The 23,885-nt window shown below is 42.0% G+C and overlaps 1 protein-coding gene across 2 annotated transcripts in view; it reads left to right on the top strand.

The window, feature by feature from the left end:
• Positions 1–23,885, top strand: part of DENND2B (DENN domain containing 2B) — a 185,549-nt gene that overhangs the window by 119,455 nt on the left and 42,209 nt on the right. For both annotated transcript variants that reach the window (XM_050897094.1, XM_050897095.1), the window contains exons 6-12: positions 10,514–10,662; positions 13,229–13,444; positions 16,362–16,458; positions 17,395–17,439; positions 19,767–19,951; positions 20,603–20,712; positions 22,905–22,974. In XM_050897094.1, the coding sequence (XP_050753051.1) occupies positions 10,514–10,662; positions 13,229–13,444; positions 16,362–16,458; positions 17,395–17,439; positions 19,767–19,951; positions 20,603–20,712; positions 22,905–22,974 (872 nt within the window). The remainder of the gene's footprint in view (positions 1–10,513; positions 10,663–13,228; positions 13,445–16,361; positions 16,459–17,394; positions 17,440–19,766; positions 19,952–20,602; positions 20,713–22,904; positions 22,975–23,885) is intronic.

Here is a 23,885-nt window from a genome sequence, read left to right on the forward strand (position 1 = left end):
TCAGCTGGGCTGTGCATGTTGCATCATAGATTGAGAATGTTTAATCTGATGTCACACAACTCCATCTGCCCTGTTGAAGCAAGAGCTATTTGCTCTTATAGCTGCCTGGCCCTCATTTAAAACTTTTTTTTTCCCAAGAAGAATGAATGTGATTAAAATGCTTTTCCTCCCTGAAGATCTGTGACTAACAGGGTTTCTTGCTTCTCTGCTGTTTTTGAAGTCATAGGTAGACTATTCAGCAAATAGCCCAGGTGTACGAGTATCAGATTATTCGTCTTCTAACGGGTTTAGCATCTTACTGGTGCAATAAGAAGAGCAGTCTGTGTAAGAATGGATTTATTTCAGCCACATATATTAGTGCAGAGAGGTCTTGCCCCAGTAAGGTTCCCATTCTGTCTGACTGGCTCACATGCAAGACTGGTGCCTGCTCACTAAATTGCAATGGTCCAAAGCACTCGTAGAACTCTGTTAATTAACGTGAAAGACAACGCTAATGAATTACCCTATTTTAGAGTCCCCAGGTGGGATTAGGCTGTGCTTTTCTTTGGGACAAGACTGGCTTGCCTTTGTGGCCGGAACTCTTTTGAGTGCTCACCATGCTGGGTTGCAGCGGACAAACCCATGCTCTGTCTGGCTTGGCCACATGCATTGGTGTATGCCTGGCAGTTTGGGACGACATTAGCCCTTCCTCTGTGTCGGTTGACAGGCTTCCTGCTAGGCCTTTTCCCAGTGCATAGATCTGTCAGAATTGCTCCAGGGCTGAAATCGATCTTTTAGTTTAGTCCTCTCCGTCAAATTCCTGTGAGGAGGAACGTAAGTGTCTGCTACTGCCCTGGGGAAGTTTTGGTGTTTCGCTGGCAGCAGAGTCCTTAGGAACACAAAGTCTGGGGACACCAGCATATGCCAGTTACGTGCAGCCAGGCCTGGTCTATGCCAGAAGTTAGGTAGCATGCCAAAGGCATGATAGGTATCAGTGCCAAAACTTGCGTTAGAGCTGCTTGGTGGCAGGTCCCAGTTCTGTGTAGATCACTAGGCCATGTGTCTCTCCTTTAACCTTGCGGTTGATAGAGTCAGCAGTATGGGACTCCTTTGTTCATTAAATGCAGATATTTTTTCAACTGACGTTTTAGGATATACTGTGGAAGATGGAGTCCATCAAATACCCACTGGCTGAGGAAATGCTCTTCTCAAGGAGACTCCAGCAGCTGGAACGTGAACTTGGGCAGATGGATTAGCTGTTAAAGAGGGATAGATAACCTGGGCAAGAGGAAGGATAGTCAAAAGTGTATGGTTCAGGCAACTGGCACAAATTCCTGCGAAAAAATCTTTCCTCCAGGCAATGCCACAGTTATATGCAAAGTTAAAAGTTGAAATGTTTTTATTTTAAAGCTGGGATTCAGCGGTTGAGTTCTGGTTCTAAAAGAGCACAGGCCTTTGCATCTGGGGTTTTGATATTGTCCATGGTGGTAGAGGCCAGTTTGAAAGCTTGCCTTGCAATTCAGTTCTATCTTCTAATTTCTCCCTATCTCCACATCACAGTTTCTCTGTGATCTATTGAGGAGACTAGAGTCAGTCACACATTCTTGATAGGGATACAGACTTCTTCCCAGCTCAGAAATAAATGTTCAGCGGCAGAGCTTGGGTTCAGGCCCATCTCTGGTTGTATTTATGTTTGTTGAGAAGTAATTGACAAAGCCAGTCAAAATGCTCTTCTGGAGTCTGTGAAGCTCTCAGTCAGCAGAGTCGGATCATTTCAGATTGGCTTTAAATAAAAGGTGATAGTTAAATTGTGTGGGAACTCTGTCTGGAGGGGGGAAAAGCGAGAAAAGGAGGCAAACAGGAGAACTGAGACAGTTGAAGGAGAAGCAGCTGCTGACAGCTACTGTGTCTGCTTTGACAGCTAGAGCTGAAGCAGTCTAGAAAGTAATGCAATGCCCCAAGAAATATTGCTGTGGGATCTCTAAAACCAGGATGAATTTCTGAATGGGATCTTGCTGGTACACTCCCATTGGGAGCGTCTTGCAATCCATGGTCCCAGGGGCAGCTGGCCCTCCTGGGGAAGGTTTCTTATGCACCCTTCTGCTCTCTGGACCTGTCAGTGTCACATTTAGGAGACTTTGAGCCCTTTCAATAGCTGGATACTTCTCTTGATAAATATTTTTTGCACCTTAAGAGGAGTTAGACTGATGATAGCAACTTAATCACTGTGCTTCTGGAGGTATATAATTGAACCTTGTTACAATTGACACCCAAGGTGACTGAAAAGTGAAACAGTGTAGTTATACACAATTGTTCAGCTGTTTTCCTCTGTCAGTATGAGTATCTTACTTCAGTTTCGGGAGAATCAGCTTCTTGTTTACTTCGGCACTGTAACAGGACAACTAGTTCTGGGTTTGCGTGGGCCTTCTTCAAAGTCAGAGTTGAGTGAAAAATAAATCATTATAAAGCCCCAAACCTGTCAGATTGGTACCAGACCTAGAAAAGTTCTTTTTTTTTTTTTTTTTTTTTTGAGTAAAATCATATCCACATAAGTCTTGTATACAGGTTTCACATAATCACTCAGGAACCAAAATGTCCTTTTGGTGTAGCTATCTCTCCTTGAAATTAGTGAGGGCCAGGTTGTTGTTGTACTTGGGTAAGTACAGTCTTTTCTGGAGAGATGAGAACAGATGAATCTGGGTCTCTGAGCTATTTCCCAATACATCAGAATTCATAGGAGAGGAGATGGAGCAATATGTCTCAAAGCAGCATTATTAAGTGGAGTGTCCGGGCAGCCTAACCCAGGTGGGTGCCTGAGCAGTTAAAATAGGCAGGTGTGGACCTACAAGCAAGATCCTGAGTGTGGAGGGAATGTTGGTGGCTTAACCTTCCCTGTGGAGTCCAGAACAGAGTGTCACTCCCTTTATCCCTCCTGGTAAGGCACCTCGTCTCCCCTAAACTGATTAGTTGTTTTGAATTCTGATGTAAATTGGACATAGTGCATGTCATGTAACAAATGGGATGATTTAGCTGTTTTACTGAATCCTCCACTGTGTGTGCCAAGAGCTGCAGAAATGATGACTGAGGTCCAGTTGGAAGATGTTCCAGCTTGACATTGCTTTCAAATTAGAACATTTGCAAAGTTCTTCCAGTAAATGTGGAAAAAGGTTAAAAAGACAGCAAGCAGATCTTTCCAGTAAAATCTCATCATCACGTGCCACACTATCGCCTGTCATGCTTTTGTATTGCATTATTGTCTGTCATATTATCATCTCACATCAAAAGGGTTGTACAAATCTGGGAGAAACTGGAATTGCTGGGCTGCTGTGAAGCTGAAGCAAACTTGGAGAGATTGCACCTCTGCCAGCAGTGCTGTGCTAGTGGCTTCTCTGAAAACATTTTGGGTTTTTAGTCAGACCCTTACAAGGAGGTCTCTGGATAGTTGTTACTCAAAGACAGAGCTAGGATCAATACAAAATGATGGTGCAGGCAGTGATCAGGGAAACGTATGTTCCTGTCTTCCTCCACGCCCCCAGTCTGCCTCTCACAGTCTAAAAAACATGAGAGTTTTTGGAAAGTGTAATAGTGGCAATTTTAATAATAGACACTGTAGGATAATGGCAGCCAGAGCACATTAAATTAAACAGTATCCATATGGGCCTGTCAAAGAAAGGCCAAATACTCTAGCTGTCTGATCCTAATGATGATCAGCCTGCTGCTTTGTTGCTACATTGGGATACGTGGATTTCAGTTGTTTTTAATAATCATCTCGTGCTTTATTTAGATCCCCATTTTTCTCTGTGGAGTCTGTCTCACAGCTATACCATCCACTACAGCTTCTTTTGACAGTCTCTGTCAGCTTTATTGCCTGGTTTTCTAGTCAATACTGCAGGCTAGTAAAACAGAGAGTAAAATGACCATTAGGCTGCTCTCTCAAATCCTAGTTTAAATTCAGAGACTGTATTGAAGCCAGCAGGGTTAAACTTCTGTGAAGTGCAAGCAGTTTAGGCATGCTGATGCTGGACTGTGCTAATAGTTGCTCATGAGACGTTTTCATGCACATGATTTTGGACTGAGTGTTAAATGAATGATTTTGGGGGGGTGAAAATTCTTATTCATTTATCAGCCATGCTAATTCTTCTCCCTCTAATGCTTCGTTATGATTACAACTCTAGGGTCTTGCAGTCCCTGCAGAGATAGCAGGAAGCTGAAAGTATCTGCAGTGTTTCTTCTGCTTATTGCAAGGCAAAGCAAAACTGCAGAAGTACAGAAAGCACAGGCTCTTGCTTGCCTACAAACTCCATGGACCAGGGCTCAAAAGGCCAATCGCATTTTAGACTTCTCACTCTGCATGTTGCAGATGCTCTACTACTTTTCTGAGAACGTAATACTGAGCTGATACACTGGGTGGTAGGATTATAAGCAAGTAATGGTCTGTAACGTAGTACTGTTCAGCAATAGCTTTTCAAAGCAGCTATAATGTGTCTTAGCTGTAATTTGATGCTGAAGTAGTTCCTCTTTCTACAGATTCCTGGGGTAAATTCCTCAGCTGAGATGCACAGTTGCAGCTTCTCTGATGTTGAAAGAGCTCATCTATGTACTAAAGATCTAAGCTCAGATACTTTATGAGAGTGTGGAGATTTTGTGGTTTTCATCCATTTGATCTGAACATGCTCATAAACATCCCAGTGGCTGAGTTTTCCTCCAGCACTGGTGATGTGAATCTGCGTTTGTGTAATTTTATGAATAAAATGAATGAGTGATGCATACGCAGAACACACCTGGATTCTCACTATTGTGCAGTTCTTTGGACTTAAGTGCCCAGAGGTGCTGGGGAGCTCTAAGTCTGCACAGCACATGAATCCTGTGCTGTTCCCTCATGCAGTGTTTGCACTCACAGGTTCATTCCCATTGCTTCCTTTTCAACAGCAGCAAAAGCAGAATTCCCCAACCACCCTTCTATGCTTGCTTCTTCCTTGCCCAGTTGTATTTTATCTTAATCTTCTGCAAGGGCTTGTGTGCACCAAATGTGCATGAGCTGGATGAATTGGGCTATATCTACAACTGAACAGAGGTCATGGGCAGAGGGCAAAAAAGGTAGTTCAAGGATGTGTAGATGCCATCAGAGGGATTATGTGTGGAAAGGAGTTGATGTTGCACCTTGTGTCTGTTGTTACAGAAACACTGCAAAAGGTTGAGGGGATAAGTACCACAAGCATCAGAGGTTCTTACAGACTGCTCACTTGGGTATTTCTACTTGTCTGCTATTCAGTCCTGATTCTGCCTATCTGGGCTCTTTTCCTGCCCATTTATTGCCACTGTTTTCAGCTCCTTGCCTCTGGAGGTATGTGCTGCTTTTTCCTAAGTCTCTCTTGGGATGGCAGCTGAAGCTTTCATCTCCCAGTTCATTATAATGTAAAATACATTAATTGCCCTATATTTTGTGCACATGCTCTAGTATGCAGAAAATGCACCCTTTGTCATTTGTGAGGTGCTAACTCTAACTCAGCTGTACGGCTCAGGGGCCTGGGCTTTCTGTGTAGCCAGCAGGGAAGGCGGTAGGCTCTTAGCTTGGGCACTCAGCATCACCCTCTGGAGACAGTATCTCCTCTGTGAACACTGGCTCCTAATTTAGGCACCCAAGTTAACAGAAGTTGATGAGCCCTTTCCTTTACTGTATACCTGCTGTTTGATTCTTCTTGCTTCCTGGCAGCGCAAAAGGCAGGAGTTATAATCAGCACTCAGTGAATCACTTCATTGCTCTGATAATTATTTCTCCCATCTAGAAAGAAATGATACATTTCCCTGCTTTCTGCCATTTATAGACAAGTGTCTGCCTACATTTCCCCCCCCCCCCCAGCCTTACTTTTCACTCCTTTCTCAGCATGAGACAAACTTGCTGAGTCTGCCTCTGCTTTCCATTTGCCACGTGTGAGAGGCTGAGCAGAGGAACATTGTGTGCCGCCTCAGGACTCGGTGGGGCTGACTCGCAGAGCATCACGGAGTGAGGAATTGCAACCGCTGGAGGAAACTCGTCGATGCTTAAGCTCAAGGCACTGCATTCCTCAGGACTTTTCTAAAGATCACTGGTTATCTTTTTTTTTTTTTTTCTTTCCCCTATGGACCAATCATTAAATTGCCTGTGAGATCTTCTGAAGATAAATGTCATGTAGATCAATGTCCCATGTTAACTCAGCAGTTCGGTACGTAGAATTCAAAAGAATGGGAAACTTGAAAAAAAATGTTTATAAAGGGAACTGATCTGGAAGCAGGGATGGTGATTAGAGACAGTATTTGCCAAAGGCTTGCTATTTTGTGTGACCATATGCATTCTGGGGGTCGGTCTGAGCTTCCTTTGAAGTCAGTGATAGTCTGCTGTTGTCTTGTGTGGCAGTTGGATCAACCTCCTTAAGACAAGCCTGGCCTCCACTGTATCATGTTTCTCCTTTTGGCTTCTAATAGAGACATCCATATGGAAGGAACAAGGATGTTTCCTTGCGCTTTCCTTGTAAATGTGTTTTCCTTTTGCAGCAAATCCAAATGAATGCAAAAGCACTGCAGCTTGCAGATTGTGAACATTCCTTGCCTGGGTCTTGGGACTAGAGAAGTGATGGTGTTGAGGAGAAATGCAGAGATCAAAGCTGCAAACCTCTGAGCCAGCCCAGCTATATGGAAGCTTTCCTCATTTTTGTGCTGCAGCAACAGTAGCAGCCACCACCGCAGCCCTTCCCCAGAGCCGCACTCTGATGTGGGCTAGTGGCTAGTGGCCATCTGCTAGTGGCCATCACTTCCCAGGTCTTTCTCCCATGGGAGTCACAGTGCAGAGTGATAGGGTTAAATGCTGCTCTAAGGCAGTTCAGGGTACCCTCACACATCTTTTTAGCTTGCTGGCCATCTTGGATTTTTTGTCACTTGTCCTTCCTACTCTTGGCACTCAGAAACCAGTCTGTCTGGGCTGCTTAGTGCTCGTTTCGCATATCTGGTCTTTTGGTCTCATCCACCAGGGAGAGCATATGTACTGAAAAATGGTGCTTGTCTAAGTTTTGAAAATTACTGAAGACCTAGACAAATAAATTGTCTCTTTTAGTTCACTGGCTGAACCAAATACTGGGTTCAAATGCCAAATCAGCAAAACCAGGTTGTTTCAGATTGATCAGACTATTTCATTATCAGAGATTTGCTGGGGAAGTTTATTCTTTAAAAAAAAAAAAAAAAGAATAGGTGAGGCATATTTGGTCTCAAGGCATAATTTCAAAATGAAAAAAAAAATCCAAACCCTGAAATAATTTGATTTTTAAGCAAATTAGAAAAATAAAAGAAACAAGCGTTCCTGAACAGCAAGCCAGTCATCTGAAGAAACTCTCACAGCTCTAGGGAAAGGGTTAAAAACCCTGTGGTGTCTCCACTGACCTCCACATTACACTGATGAGGAATTCGGCCGGAGCTTTCTTTTGGTAGAGAATCTGAGTCAGAAAAGCAGCCTCTGCTCATGGTTCCTTGCTCCTTCCTCTCCTCTCATCCAAGACTTCTCTGGGCCTGTTTCTATACTTAATATTTTAGGTCAACATTAGTAATGTTGAGTTTAACTGGGTTCAAGCAATTCTGTTTTACATTGTGTCTTGGAAAGAGAATGACCCTAAAACTTTTAAATGCTTTACATTTTAAAAAAAGGTTTCTTTTCAACTGATGGGCCTGTTTCTTCTCAGGAGTTTGGATACTGTGCAGACTAATGTAATAACATTTGTTTTCACAAGGAAGCATATATTTAAGCACTGTCTAATGTAGCCGGGTATTTTAGAATCTGTTAATCCATTCTAAAATGCTTGCTTGACCTATACTTGACTTAGGCTTACAAGAAATTTTATTGTGCTAGTACAGTCCAATTAGCTGTGAGTAAGCAACAGCATTTTGCAAAGTTGACCATTTATTGTTGTTATGATTATCATATCTAGAGCTCTAGAGTTTACAAGTAACAGAATTAGTGTGCAATAGCTATTTATTTTTCTTCCTGCAGAAGGAATCAATCAATTCCATAGTCCTTCCAGAACATTTGTAGCTTTAAATTTTTGTAGGAATATTTGTTACTTAAGATTTATCCTGTTCATTGCATTAATCAAAAGGTCTTTCTTCTAAGTACCCCAGGCACCTGAAAGCGTTCTTTCCATGCGGCATGCGTATTGACTGTGATGATAGTGCAGCCTCTAGAATCAAATTCCCTCTGGATGAAATAATAAGCTGTGATTGCCAATTCAAACATTCTTCAAGAGCAGCAGTTATTCAGGCTTCTAATTAAAACAAAGCTAAAACATTCACTCTTGTGCTTATATTTAACTAGAAATCTTAGTATGATGCACTACCAAAGCAAAACTGTATTTTTACTTGTATTGTGAATATGTGAACTTGCTAAGCAACAGCTCTTATCACTATAATTGATGAATCAAGCAGTCTCATGCTTCCAGGCTTAACAATAAAGTAGAAAGCACAAACTACTTTTGTTTTCTTTTCTACAATGAGGAAATGTAATATTCTGTCTAGAACAAAGCTGGTAGTCAAATCAACTGGGTATTAATCCAGGCTTTGCTCTCATTGAAAACACCTATGCCTTAACTGTCATCTCTGTAAAAGCAGTGAATATTTTCTGTAACAGTGTGAATAATTGTTGAAGTTTAACCCCAGCCGGCAACTAAGCCCCACACAGCCGCTCGCTCACTCCCCCCTGGTGGGATGGGGAAGAGAATCAGAAGGGTAAAAGTGAGAAAACTCATGGGTTGAGATAAAGACAGTTTAATAAGTAAAGCAAAAGCCCTGCATGCAAGCAAAGCAAAACAAGGAATTCATTCACTACTTCCCATCAGCAGGCAGCTGTTCAGCCATCTCCAAGAAAGCAGGGCTCCATCACGCATAATTGTTACTTGGGAAGACAAACGCCATCACTCCGAATGTCCCCCCCTTCCTCCTTCTTCCCCCAGCTTTATATGCTGAGCATGACGTCCCATGGTGTGGAATATCCCTTTGGTCAGTTGGGGTCAGCTGTCCCAGCTGTGTCCCCTCCCAGCTTCTTGTGCACCCCCAGCCTGCTCGCTGGTGGGGTGAGGTGAGAAGCAGAAAGGGCCTTGACTCTGGGTAAGCACTGCTCAGCAGTAACTGAAACATCCCTGTATTATCAACACTGTTTTCAGCACAAATCCAAACCATAGCCCCATAGTAGCTACTGTGAAGAAAATTAACTCTATCCCAGCCAAAACCAGCACAATAATGAACCATGCTATAGCTTTCTGTCCTCAATTCTTAATTGATACAGTATGTAGTAAGATCTGAATTTCTTATATTTAATAGCTTGTATTGCAATATATATTGTACTGAACCCATGAGTTTTAGAGTAATCTTTAGATATAAAACCAAAAGCAGGTTGGTTCAAAAGCTTTGAACTTCCTGAACGTTTCAAGTTTCTGCAAATTCAAGTCTTGAATTTGAGTAGATCACTTTTTTGGGGATGATTTTCTGTGTAAGATGGTTGGAAAACTAGAAGGACTCTGTGTTTGAAAAACCTGAAGTTCTAAACCAGTTGCTGATTATAAACTGTCTGAAGAAATGGATACAAAATGTTCATTTTACTGACGGCACTCATTCCTCTTCATGCTTCTTAGTTCAGCAAGAGGTTTAGCGAGTTCAGGAGTTTTGAGAAGATGGTGGGTTATTCCACTGTTCCTTAGGCTGCTGAAGGGTATTGGATCTCACTTAAATCTGGACTATAAATGTTGGTTCTGGTTTTCAAATGCTAAAAATTCAAAGATTGCAGTCTGCTTTTTGATGTATTTTTCATTTATGTCATATTTAGTGATTAACTGTTCAAGTCTCTATATATTACTGGCAGGATGAGTTTCCTTCTGGGAGATATTAATTTTACATAAATTGAAATGAATAGGTGCTTAATTAGAAGGCATGATGTGTTTAAAGAACACTTTGAGGATGCAGTATGGTTGGGGCAGAAATTCTCTCATCTTTTACATTTTCCAGTCTTCTCTCTTGGCACTGCTGAGCTGAGTGTTTATTCTTTCTTTGCCTTCTCTCAGGGGGAGAGGAAAGTGAAGGTAGCATCAAATAAAAGTTGTCTTATTGTGTGTAAGGGTGGTATGTTGAGAACAGTTATTTATTGCTATTCATTTCACCCTGTGAGTGGCTGCTATAGATTTATAAAATCTACTGATACACTTTAAAGTAGTTATGTGCCTTAGCTTTTATATATCAATAAATTTTCCACAGCTGCAGATGCTCAGAAGCATGTCTTGTGAAATCTTTGCATTTTATTTAAAAAAAAAAAAAGGCAGTAAAAAAAACCTAAAGAAACTTGTCGACCTCATAGCCAAGTTCTCTTCCAAATACTTCCAGCTGCAGTTAGAGGGATGAGTCATGCTGAAAGCCGAGGAGCTTTTCTAAAAGCCTTTCACTTGGTTCACATGATTTTTCTTTTTTTTAACTTTACATTCCTGTCTGTTTTTCTTTTCTTTAAAAAAAAAAACCCAACAATGTGAAGGCGAGTCACCCAAGGAAAACCCGTACGAGGATGTGGAGCTGAAAGGCCGTCACGCGGGCCGAAAATCCCATCAGCTCTCGGAGAATTCCCTAGATTCTTTGCACAGGATGTGGACGCCGCAGGACAGGAAATACACATCACCTCCCCAGGTAATGGCATGACGGCGCCAGTCTTTCTGTGCTTGAGGCTTATTTAAAACTTTTGCAAGAAAATCAATCATGGCATAGGAGGAAGAGCAGCTGTACTGCATGAGAGAGGGTATCTGGAAAAAGAGTGCGATCAAATGCATAAATTGTTGCTGGGAATGCTCTTGGCAGCTGTAGCTCAGCTTCTCAGTGCTGCGCTGCAGAAGCTGATGGCTCTTTGTGCTGGCTACGGCCTGATGAGTTGAAGCAGAATCTTTCCACCGGTTGTTTGTGAGCTGAATCTGGCCCTAAATTATTTGTATGGCTGCACCTCTTTGTGAATTGCCTCCACATTTGCTGCTGGGCTTTTAGTAGGGACAGGAGGGAAAAAGTCAGCTGCTTAATCTTGCCCATGTATTGTTACGTGTGGCCTATTGTGACTTTGCTAATGTGAAGTACACAGTGTGGCATGTTTTATTGTAAAATGGAGAAGGCCAAGTACGTCACCCCAATAAATAAATGAATAATAAAATAATCAGAAAAACCTGAGTGTCTGCATTTAACAAGGCTGTACAGGTTGTGTTTACAGCATGAAGTAAAAGACCAGGAACTCTGCAGACTTTCCATTTTGTGGTGAATTTTCCAAAGCAGTCTGTTTTTTGTGAACGCTATGAATGCTATGAAATGCCAGGTTGCTTTGGTGTTTATGAGATCATTGTGTTCATAAGGAAAAATATAAATTTCATCACATACTTAATTTTGAGATTCAAAATGCCTTTTAAAGGAACTTTGTTTTGCACTGAACCAACAGAAAATTTGCAGTTGAACAAAAGGTCACAATAATTCACATTTTTGTCTTGTAAAGAGACCTAGAACAAAACTGAATATATTTTCTTTCACTTATTTTGTGTGCATGTGAGCATCACAGTCCAAGAGACAAAAGAAGTATCACCAGGATTCTTAGGAAGCACCTAACACATCATTTGTAAACCAGGAGTGTTTTCAACAAACCTACTGAAAAGTGAACAAGTGGAAAGTGGTAATCAGGCAGAGTAAGGAGAAACAGAAAGTGCAGCCACAAAGATAACCTTGTAGTGAGAGACACACTATGCATAACAATTCTTTTAGGCTGTGTGTGTGTCAACAGGAATTGTGTAGCATCTAGAGGATCCAACAGGGTGTACCATTAGAGTAGGAACCATATAGGTCCATAGTAAGATACTGTCCGTTGTTCTCTGTTTTACACAAGGTGACCAAAGAATATACAGATTAAAATGACTTCTGTAAAGTTGCTCAGTAAGGACTCTGGTATCTTTGCAACAGGGCTATCTTTATTCTGGTAGCTTCTTTTTGAAATGCTGCCAGGAGTTTCCTGCCAGGAGTCAGTCCTGCCATAATTACGCTGTCATTGTGCTGATACATAAAGTGAAGAGGCACTAAGAGCAGGTCAACTATGGGCCTGGGTAATTCTCCAATGACCAGAAATAGAAAAGTCTCAATTTCCTGAAGAATGGCAGCTTTTGCAACGATTTATCACCCAGTTTTTTCAGCATAGCAACATAGCTGGATTAGCAACATGACTTTTCAGTCATGGATGATGATAAACAAGAGGGAAGAGATCAGAAGGTCAGCAGGCTTTCAACAATCATCTCCAAAAAGAATTCCTTTCATTAAAGTATAGACTGCTGCAGATTTTCCTGGCACGCTAACCTGTGGTAAGCAGAGACCTCAGAAACACTGGCTTGTGGTCATTTTGAATCCCACTGTGTCTTCTCCTTTCCCATTCGTTGCTTTCAGTTTTTGAAGTCATCAGATATAAAAAGAATGTTTCGTTGATGACATTGTATTTGTGATGCAAAATCCACACATACAGAAATACCTATGCTTAATCACAGTGTTTGTGTTTGGGAGGAGAAGGCAGGGACCCGGCCTTGCCAGCCTGCCAATTAACCTTCCTCAGAGCTGGGCAGAGCTGCTCGAAGGACTGCTCCAAAAGAGCCCCAGTTTTTTAAAAATAGCTGTTACTTGGTGCTTAATCTTGTCAGTGAGATTTTCCCTTCCCTCTACAATGATAACAGTTTCATGTTTTGAAGGGAATTCTTTGCAAATGCAGGACAAAGCTGTAACCGTGCCTCTGCACACTGGCAAATCTTAAAAACATCTTAACACCATGGAAATACAGCAAGCTTGATTTTCTGCTTTCTTTCTCTAGGATAAAATAGCAACTTCAATGTAATTGCTCTTGATTTTCACTACTGCAAGTGAAAGAGAGGGATCAGGCCCATCGGGTCAGTGTTCTGATGTCAGCCAAGCCTTTAAGTTAGGTTTGAAGGCTCATAGAGTTGATGTGGTGTGGGTGCATGGAAATGCACCAAACCCAAAAGTGTTATTGTTTTCTTTGAACTTTAAAGTCTTAGATATTGACCCCTGTCTCTTTCTTTTGACCTTAAACCCTCTCTTCACACATATCTCGCAGAGCAGTGGCTCACCTGGCGTGATGTCCTTTTGCCACCACTCACTCAAAAAGAGCTGCTTCTGCACTCAGCGTTGCTGAGGAGGGGAAGAGCTCAAGCTGTTCTTGTTCCTGCAGCTACCTTCGAAGCCCAGCAGCCAGTCTCTGCGCATCGGGAACTGGTCAGAAAGGAAGAGCCACCGCTTACCACGGCTGCCCAAGCGGCACAGCCATGATGACATGCTGCTGCTGGCTCAGCTTGGCATTCCTTCCTCCCCTTCCAGCCTCAATGAGGACAGCCTGAGTACCACAAGCGAGCTGCTGTCTACACGGCGGGCCAGGAGGATCCCAAAGGTACTGGCAGGGTGATCAGGCTTATGCTGAGGACAGGTCACCTGTCTGCAAGACCTTGCAAATTTTTATCCAGCCTTTAGCCATCACTGAAAGTTCTTTTTGTATCCTAAAGGAAAATTGAGATCAAAACAGAAACACTAACTCTTAGGAGCCAAGACATACTCCTTTTTTACATACAGCTGTACTGTGAAAATCCCTTCCCTTGAAGTGGGTAACTCTGCCCTGATCCAAGAGTAGCAAACAGCCAATTGCCATCTTTGCACAGAGTTGATTTTAAGCCAATTCTGTTTTCCACACTTTTCTTTAAGCTCTGTGGGCCAGAGCATTGTTGTGTACCTGACTTTATGATTTTGAATGGGTGATGGTCCAGCAATTACTTTTTAGAAAATGCAGCAGCATCCGAAGTGGTTTTTTTCCCCATCATTTGTTTACTGGTCTCAGGAAAATAACTATTATTGGCCTAATATATTTCCCTTCATTTACTCACAACCTACCCCATCCTGATAACACTGTTTCTTGATGGATTTGAAATAAAAAATAATTTTCCATTTTTCAAGGAGTTTTCCAATTCAAAATAGGATGTGAAAAACACCCAAGCCACCAAAAAACAATAAAAAAACCCAACAAACCTTTTCTAGTACAATAGCAACAGAGAGGGGGAGAACTGCCAATATATTTATTTTTGGCTTGTGAACAAAGTTGATTTTTACTGTATATTCAGCTCTTTCCTGTTCGTATTAGAGAGCATATTTTAAAGTACATGGCTGTAAATACTGTGAGTAGAGTGAGATTTTTACATTCCTGTCAATTAGTCTGAAATTCTCTCTAAGCAGGAAACAAACAAAAAGGAGGAAATTAATCCTACATCCTTAATATTTCCTATATTTTTACTTTCTTGGAATATACTATTCCACTGCACAAACGAGCAGTGAAGGCTTATTTGTGAAGCCAATCTGTGAAGGAAGTTACAGAGTAACTTACAGAGTAGCTCACTACTTGGTTTTGAGTAAAACTTGGGAAGTTTGGCTGTTAGTTTTGTACCCAACTTTCTTTTTTCTTTTTGATTTAAGGGACAGACATTCTCCTTGTATAAAGTTATGTTTTCAGCATATGAATCTTCATAGTTTTATCATAAATCTTGTGATAATTTCTATTGTTGGCCACTGTAGCTCCTAGAATCACATATTACTGGAGAATCTCAATTTTTTATGGAGAAAATGTTAGTTATTAGAGGGAAAAACTTGAACTTGAGAAACTCTTGTTCTGTACCACCCCCAGTGATGCTTTGTGAAGCAATATCCAAACGCTTTAAACATCTGGGCTTTCCTTACCACAGTGCAGGTATTTTATCCCTGGTGAAGTAGCTCAAGCAGATGAAGTGCCAAGCAGCACAGCAAGGGGAGTGAAAAATCCCACCAAGGCCCCTCACTCCTGGTTTCTGATGCCTTGTTTAGTACTTACGTGCAGGAATTTCTGGGCTGGCGCATGCACTGGAGCCAGGCAGGATTTCATGCTGCTGGCTCTGCTGTGGTGCTGTGCAGATTCCCAGCAGGCAGAGCCAGGCACACGGCCGCAAGCAGAGAAGTTCCAGCTGAGCCTTGCTGGTGGGTTGCACATGGCTCAGTCAGCATGTAGAGGCAAAATCCCTAATACTGCTTCAAGCGCGAGAGCAAGCAAGGATTTTAACACTTCAAACTGTCTGTTCTGGGCCAGACCCTCTTCCTCTGTTGGAGAGGTTGCATGAGTTTTTGTTCCAGTCTGTGCTCTGTTACTGACTTTCTACTGTGTCTACAGCAAATTAGTTTCTCTCACTGAGTTTATTTCTCTCTGCAAGCTTGAGGTAAAACAGCTTTTGCAAATTGTATTATAGTTCTATGAGTAAAGCTGCTATGAAATGAAATATACTATTCCCGACTCATAAAAACATTATGAAGATTAATTGCTACATATTTATGACTCTCCAGGAGTTATAATATTCTGTTTAATTACGAATTCTTAGTAATCCCAACCTCTTGTTGAAGGCACTAAACACAAGTTATCTCATTAATATTTTCCATCATCTCAGGTTTTTTTGGATAGATAGTTATTATCTGCATTAGCCCTGCTGAGGGAAGTCATAAAGATGATTACCAGGAGTTAAAATTCTGGCTAGTACTGGTTAAAGCCAGCTAAAGCCAGCACTAGTAGCTAACTTCAAAATACTTTTGTAGATAAGGATAAGATTGGAGAAAGTAGATACAGCACCTCTGAAGTAAGGTAAGTACAGCATGAGTTGGAAGGGGGAGGGAGGAGAAGTCCATATGGGCCAGATCCTCAGCTGATACGATAGAGCTTCAAAGCAGCTGGTTCACTCTGTACCTGAAAAGGCTTTAAAAAGTTAGGGCCATCTCCTTCTGTGCTTATTTGAACACACTAAAATCTCAGTTCGGAGAGGTGCTAACACACGTTACTCTTACATTCAAAATAAGAATGTGATCTTAACGTCCATGAGAGTTGGCAAAGTTGGATATGGCTAATGGATCACTGTTACTTAGACAATGCAAGTGAAGAGAGAAACAATAGCATAGAGAGAGAGGAATGAGGTGGTAGAGGATAACTGCTACCTTTGAATCCTCAGGCTCGTTGTGCTTTTATTGCAAATGTCTATGAGATTTTTGAAAATGGGATTTAGGTTTCTGAGTTATTTAATTGTTTTTTAAAGTATATCCATGGGTAAAGGAGTGAAATTCAAAATGAGTGATTCAAACAAATGGGATTCAAAATGAGAGATAAGAAATGCACTTTGAAATAGTAAAGGCTTTGGAGGTTCAGCTGGCCTATCATCTGTGGTCAAATTCTTTGTTTGGATAGATTAATTAGAAGTCTCCTGGCAGAAAAGTGTTTGGTCTTACTGATTCCTCATTTTCTTATTTTGCAGCTTGTCCAAAGAATCAATTCCATCTACAGTGCAAAAAGAGGAAAAAAACGACTGAAGAAACTTTCTATGTCCAATATTGAGACAGCGTCCCTACGAGGTACGACACAAGCATCAAGGTTCAGTGAATCCATTTGAATGTTACAGGATTAATAGATTCCCCTCTTTCCTCCACATCTACCCCAGGCTCTGCTTTGTTTAGAACTTTCTTCTACGAACAATGATAACTTTCTGTCTGCAAGAGGAGAAAATGGGGATGAGCTAAAACCAAATGAGATTCTCAGCATTGTCTATCCTATTAATCCCATGATCAGCTAGACTTATCCAGCTTTAGTTCACTTTTTGAGTAATTTGCATCTGTAAGTTTTGTCCAAAATTCACAGTTTTGACCTTGTAATCCATTCATGCTTTTTCCTGGCATGTGAATGTAACTCACACTGCGCTTCAGACTGCTGCTGGAAAAGCAGGGGCCAAAAAGAAATTCAGGCCATGTTTGTAGTAGGAGTACAATAGAGCTTTAATGCGAGTACACCTCAGAAACACATCTTGTCATAAGGTTACTTTTGAATGTTACTCTCACTCAGTTTGGTGAGTTCTGGTGACTGAAAATGTTGCCCAGACAGACAAAGCTTATAAGGCTTACTTTGACTTCTCAAGTGCTGCATAACTTTTTTCCAAAAAAATTAGTCTGAAAAAGAAGCGGAAGGGTTAAAATCCATTTTCCAAATGGCACATTCACCTCTGTAGCTTAGCATAGATGGGAGTTCAGTGCAACCAGTTGCTGTCATGGAGAATGAATTTTGCACTTTCATCAAAACAAAACTCTTATTCTCAAGAAAAATTGAAACTAAATCCAAGGAAAACATAATCTAAGGAGTCATTCAAACTGTTTATTTCAAGATATTTTAGAACTGAGGAGAGAGCACGCGTGGATCACGAGGCTTAGTGTGAGATATGATTTTTCCCAGTTTCACCACAGTAAACCAAGTTTATGTTTGCTTTGGTTTTGCATTAACTGATCCCTCTGTCTCTGCAGATGAGAACAGCGAGAGTGAGAGTGACTCAGATGACAGGTTTAAAGGTAAGGGACCAGCCTTCAATAACTTCTAGTCAGCCACTGTCACAGACCTTATCAATGTACATTCTCCTGCTACTGGACATTGTTCCTGTCCATGGCCTGTATTTTCCTTCCTGAACTATGCTAACTCCATTACTGCAGAGCTCACAAAGTTTCCAACACAGGAGCGTGAATGTGGAAAGCAAGGACAAAATGAGCTGTGAGGATCTAACAAGGATTTGGCAACTGTGTCATATAATGAAGAACAGGACCTTTGATAGATTTGCTTTGTCAGCCACTTCACAGATGCTGATGTTTTCCAGACTGACTACTGGGTGCAAACTTAGAGGAATGAGATTGGATAAATATGCTCTCTTCTTATTCATACACTGCTTTAAGTGTTTACTGCTACCTGCTGTTGGAGGCGAGATTCCGGGTCTGATCCAGTGTAGTGGTTCTTATACTCTTTTATAGGTCTGCAGTCTCCAAATTGTAGAAATTCCTTTATCAGTGCACAGCACCTGCACAAACTCTGCTTGAGCCAGGCCAGTAAATTAGTCGCTCATTTTCAAGAGTCCTGATACACAGAGAGAACTATAAAAAAGTTGAAGGCAGCAACAACAGATTTTATTACTAAAAACCTATCATGTTGTTAGTAAGTGAGGGGAAAAAAACCCAAGAGTGCAGAGCTGTGGTTATAAGATAAGGGCCAAGCATTCATGTCTGCCTTCTGCAGATGTCACCTGCTTACTGTTCATGCAGGAAAACTTGCTGGAAAAAATTGTCTTAGGGAAAAAGATTTGTTCCAGATAGGTGGTGTAAGACCACCCAAAACAGGCTGTATGCAACATTGTAGTGATGTGTGGAAAAAGACTCATTGCTCCTTTGTAGACAGGTACCAGCCCAAAAGCACTTTCAGTTCTGTTTATCTTTGTGTCAGAAAATATAGGGGTTGCTTTTGCTGATAGCCCATGAAAGAAGACAGACAGGGCCTGGCCTCTCTCTTGTTATTGGGAGGATATTCTGATTTCACTGGAAACTGGGAAGCTTTTTCCCCCATTGCTGTGGAACAGAGGATCTTCATTCTGATGGCTCCCTAACTGACTGCTCCTGCATGACCTTGTATTTACATTGATGCTCTCAGGGCATCCTGAGCCAAAGATCTAGTTGTCACGTGTAGCATTACAGGAACAGGATTCCCTGTGTCCCCATCTGTTGCCGTGGGGTGGGCTCTTTGGTTTCACCTCTTGCAAATATGAAGCACTGGCCGGCTGTGTGGGGCTATCTCAAGGCAGGTTATTTCTTGGGATTTAGCTTCCCTAGTTGTGCAGTCACACCAAGACCCAAGTGCTTTATCAAAATAATTTTTAATTTTTGTGCTGTTGAACCGGTTGTATGACGGCTGGTCATCAAGCGGTTTCCCTTTCTTTTGCCAATTAATTACTGCTGTGATCAAGTGCTTGTGACATCTTATTTCCCTACCACAAGGGACAGTCTGCCTTTTGCAAACTGTGAGCAGTGTCAGTGAATATAGCCTTAAGGGCTTGACATGTGCTGCTGGTAATTCATGTGCCATTGCACAGAGATCCTGGTGTGAAGAGGTGGGGAAGAGCATGCAGGAAGCTGGTTTTACTTAGCCATTTTCACTTATTGGTCTACCAGAACTGGTAATGATGTTACTGACTAGTCTGCCATAGACGTCTAGCGACAAGTCACTGGATCAAGGCATATCTTTGAATCAGGACTGGACGTGACCATGAATCTAAGATTGTCCCTCAATTGAATTGGCACAAGGAAAGCAATCCCACAGGAGGCAATTCGCACCTCTTTCCTTTCCTTCCCCCTTCCCTGGAGATTGTTCCATGGCTTGTATGGACTATACCTGTGCTGTAGAGAAGGAGAAAATACACCTTCAGTGGTTCTTAGCATAAAGGTGTGCTACGTAGGAACAGGTCATAGCACTGTTTTTCACCAATGTAAACCAGGTCCAAGTTAGGCCTGAGATGTGTCAGCCTGGAGGCCCTAGTGCATTTGCACACCCACATAAGGGCTTATAATCTAGTCTTATGTGCGAAGAAAAAGCAGACCTTTCGCAGGGTAACAGTTATGAACGGCAAATTATGTCAGTGACTTAGTGTTGCATCACTTCAGTACTTGGAGAGAGTTTTGATTTATGGGTGCAATTAGTGAGGGAGACTACAGTATGAAGGTTTGCTTTTGAAAGGAGAACATGCTTGGAATAATAGGTGGGCAAATTGAAAGTCCTTTGTGAATGGCTGTGGCTTACACATATACATTACAGTCCCAGGTAATGATCTGGGTTTTTTTCTTTTTTTTTTTTTAAACGCTAGCTCATACCCAGCGTCTCGTACACATCCAGTCAATGCTGAAGAGGGCTCCAAGTTATCGAACCCTGGAACTGGAGCTGATTGAATGGCAGGAACGGGAGTTATTTGAGTATTTTGTGGTAGTGTCACTGAAAAAGAAGCCCTCTAAAAACACTTACCTCCCAGAAGTGACATATCAGTTTCCCAAGGTAAAAGAAAAATTCTTACGTATAGTTCATTCTAAGATCAATAAAGTGAATAAGTGGGAAAATTAAGAGAGATCTATTTTTTAAATTGAGTTAATAATTCAGCTTTCATAATTGTTATAAAGTGATCTGTTACAAAGCAAAGGTCATAGAGAAGGTGACTGAAAGCTTTCCTTGTTTACAAATTTATCTTTTCCAGTGCTGGAGAGTTTGGCCTGATGGTAGATGCTTTAAAGACTGTGTTTAAATTCAGTTTCAAAATATTTCACTTTTAACTCATTTTGGCTATATTAGGATTTGCTCCAAAACTCAGTGAAGTCAATGGAAAGACTTTTGCTGATCTATGGCATTTCTCTTGTGCTCTTGCAGCAGAAAGGAATTTGAGTTAGGACTGTTTTAAGTGGCCATTGTGCAACAAGGGGTTTTCGGGCAATTAAAAAAAAAAAAATCGAAAAAACCCCAGCAGTGCTTATTTCTATTGTACTAGCATCTATAAGCCTGTCCTGGGATCATGCCTCACTCTGCCAAGCCCAAATAAAAAACAAGCTGATGGGCCCTTGCTCTTCAAAGCTCATTAGTAACCCCTCCTCCTGAGAGGTGCTGTGAAGCTGTCACTAACAGTAACTGACAGAACCTCAATTTTCTCCCCCGCAGCTAGAAAGACCAACCAAGCAAATGCGTGAAGCGGAAGAGCGTCTCAAGGCTATCCCTCAGTTCTGCTTTCCTGATGCCAAGGACTGGCTCCCTGTCTCTGAATACAACAGGTAAACCCTCTGGTGCTCCTCTGCTGCACAGGGCTGATGGAGTGCATCTGGAGCAGCCACAGGCTTGCCGATGCCCAATTAAGGAAGTAGCAGTTTGAATCTTGGCCACTTCAGGCTCAAGCAGCTGTATTTAATTCTTTTTTTTTAAGTTCTGTATTATTTTTCTTCTCTGTTCTGCCTGCCTCACAGGCCTGTGTGGCTGAGGGGAAGAGGTTTCGAGGTTCCTCTCAGTGCTAAACCCAAAAGCATAAATGGAAGTATTTAAAATAAATCTTAAAAAGGATAGGGCCCTGCCCACCACCTGCCCTAGTCATTTACCCCAGAATGCTTGTCTAACATTGCAGGACACCTCTTCATTTGGCTCAAAGCAATGCTGTTCTGAGAACTTTTTTGGAGCTGAGCTCTATGCCAGCAGAGGAGCCCTACCTTCCTTCCCTCGGAGATGAATGACTACAAGGGCAAGGGAAGGGAGAGCCAGACTTGCATTTTCTTTTTCATTCAAAAGAAACTTCAAAAAAATGTATCTTTTTTTCCCCTGCATCGATGTGTCTGAATCTGTTGCTCTGAGGGTGTAGAAGTAGTAGAATAGGCAGAAGGGATAGAATCATAGAATGGTTTGGGTTGGAAGGGACCTTTAAAGGTCATCTAGTCCAACCTCCTTGCAATGAGCAGGGACATCTTCAACCAGATCAGGTTGCTCAGAGCCCTGTCCAATCTGACCTTGACTGTTTCCAGGGATGGGGCATCTACAACCTGTTCCAGTGTTTCACCACCCTCGTCGTAAAACATTTCTTCCTTATATCTAGTCTGAATCTACCCTCTTTTAGTTTAAAACCATTACGCCTTGTCCTATCACTACAGGCCCTTGTAAAAAGTCTGTCCCCATCTTTCTTATAAACTGCCTTTAAGTGTTGAAAGGCTGCATTAAGGTCTCCCTGGAGCCTTCTCTTCTCCAGGCTGAGCAACCCCAACTCTCTCAGCCTGTCCTCATAAGTGTTCCAGCCCTCTGATCATTTTTGTGGCCCTCCTCTGGACCCGCTCCAACAGGTCCATGTCTGTCTTGAACTGAGGACTTCAGAGCTGGATGCAGTACTCCAGATGGGGTCTCCCCATATTCCCCTAGAATATGAGATGGCTTTTTAAGATGCATGGTCTGAGACGTGTGTATATGAAGTAAGACTTGTTCAGAGTGTGTCTAGAGGGACTTGCAACGATGACAAGGAACTAGCATTCACCTGCAGGAATTGCTGTAGCCAAGAATATGTATGGAACTTTTTATTGGCTTACGTATGGCACATGCAACATAACTATGTTATATTCTGTGTTGCTTGGCTGTATTATTCAGTACTTGGAAGCACCTGAATAGTCAATTATTGAAAACACTGAAGGAGAGGCAGACAACTGTGTAGGCAACATTGGTTATGAGAAGCACACAGTGCTGCCTACACAGCATTTCACCTCTTCTGCTGCCGCTCTCCTGGACAGACCTTTCATGAGCCCACGTTTGAGAAACAAGATATCCCTCCCACATACAGCTATCATTATATAAACCCTGGCATTCCAGCACAAAGAATAAGTGTTTTATATAATGCTGTTTAAAACTTACAAAGCAGTCAGGAATGTTTCTCAGTCCAGGCACAAATTCACAGACCCATCCCTTTACCTGTGCTGTAATTATAGCCTTAAACTGTTGTTTTACTTCTCTGTCACAAAAGATACTTATCCTAGGCAGGGATATAAAATGAGCTGGATTTTTGAAATCTGTGTTGTTTCTGGATTAGAAAATGATTTCTCTAGTCTTAGAGAATATCTAAGGTTCTCCCTTTAAGAGTAAAGCACAGTCCAAAGACAGAATCTAATTAAAAGGTAGGGGAGATCCAGCATTTGAATAGTGCCCTCAAAATCTGATTCTTGTGTTCCTTCTGCAGTACAAAGGGACTGCCATGTCACTGAAATTCAGCACCCATCTCTTCTTATAAGATAGCTAGGTTGTCCACAACCGTGCAGATATTTGTGCTCTGCTCTGATGGAATTTGTCCACAGAGTATGTCCATATGATGAGCAGAGGGAGAGAAGACCCTAGAGTAGGTAGAATCTCTCACTGGATAAGGCAGTATCCCTTTCTAAATGATCTACCTCATAGCTATGCTGTAGTTCTGATAGTAAGATCTGGGCAATTTATTTTCTTGTAGTGAGACCTTCTCTTTCATGCTCACTGGGGAAGATGGGAGCCGGCGGTTTGGTTATTGCAGGAGGCTGTTGGTAAGTACGTCACCTTCACTTCAAAATGCAGAATACTGTTAAACAATATCTCAAAAATATAGTCTGAACTTTGAGGGTGTCTCTCATGTTTTTAAAAGAAAATGGTGTTACTCACTCTGAAATTTGGAAATGTAAGGAGCTCAACTAAAATAAGAATTTGTAATGGCTGTCTCAATCAAATAGATCCCAAGTCTTGTAGGAAACTCATAAGAACGTGGAAAGTTTCTTGTGTGAGCACTTACGTTTTAAATTCTTTATATTACGTGCTTTCAAGCAGAATCAGAAATACTACAACACTGCAAACAAAGGCAAATGTGGTATTTCTAAACATTTGTGAGTAGCATTTATCTCTTGGACAGCTGCTTACATCTCCGAAGTACTCTGCTAGCACTGCCTAATCAGTCTGCAGCAGGTCTGTGATTTAGGTAAATAAGCCACCCTGTCAAGTAGGAGGGCAACAATGGTGGAGAGCACGCCACCATCACCATTTACTCAGGACCACGCAATAAGCTGATGCCACTGCTGGGAAGCCTAGGTTCTCAGGCTCCTTGTCAGTCCTCATGACCAGGGCTGGTCAACTGGTGGTGCAGGGACCCGACTCAGCCTACCAAATAGTTTTGTCTCATCACCTGGAAAATCACTGGTCACCTGATAAATTGAGAGCGTGGCAGTGTGTGTGTGGGGAGGGGAAGAAACTGCACGAAGGCTTGCAAAGTGCATTAAGGCAGGTGAAGCACAGTGTAAACAGGGATTTTGCTGTCTATCCTGCAGACCTGACTGGATGGCAGCAGAGCATAAACCAGTTGGTTGTTCCTGCACTAGCCTGTGTTCATCACCTCTCGGATGGGTTTGGAGCTGGTTGCGAGTGACTAGGTGGGGAGCCATGGCTCCTATACTGTTCACGTGACAGT

Source organism: Gymnogyps californianus, chromosome 5 (assembly GCF_018139145.2).
Source record: "Gymnogyps californianus isolate 813 chromosome 5, ASM1813914v2, whole genome shotgun sequence".
Classification (NCBI taxonomy): domain Eukaryota; kingdom Metazoa; phylum Chordata; class Aves; order Accipitriformes; family Cathartidae; genus Gymnogyps; species Gymnogyps californianus.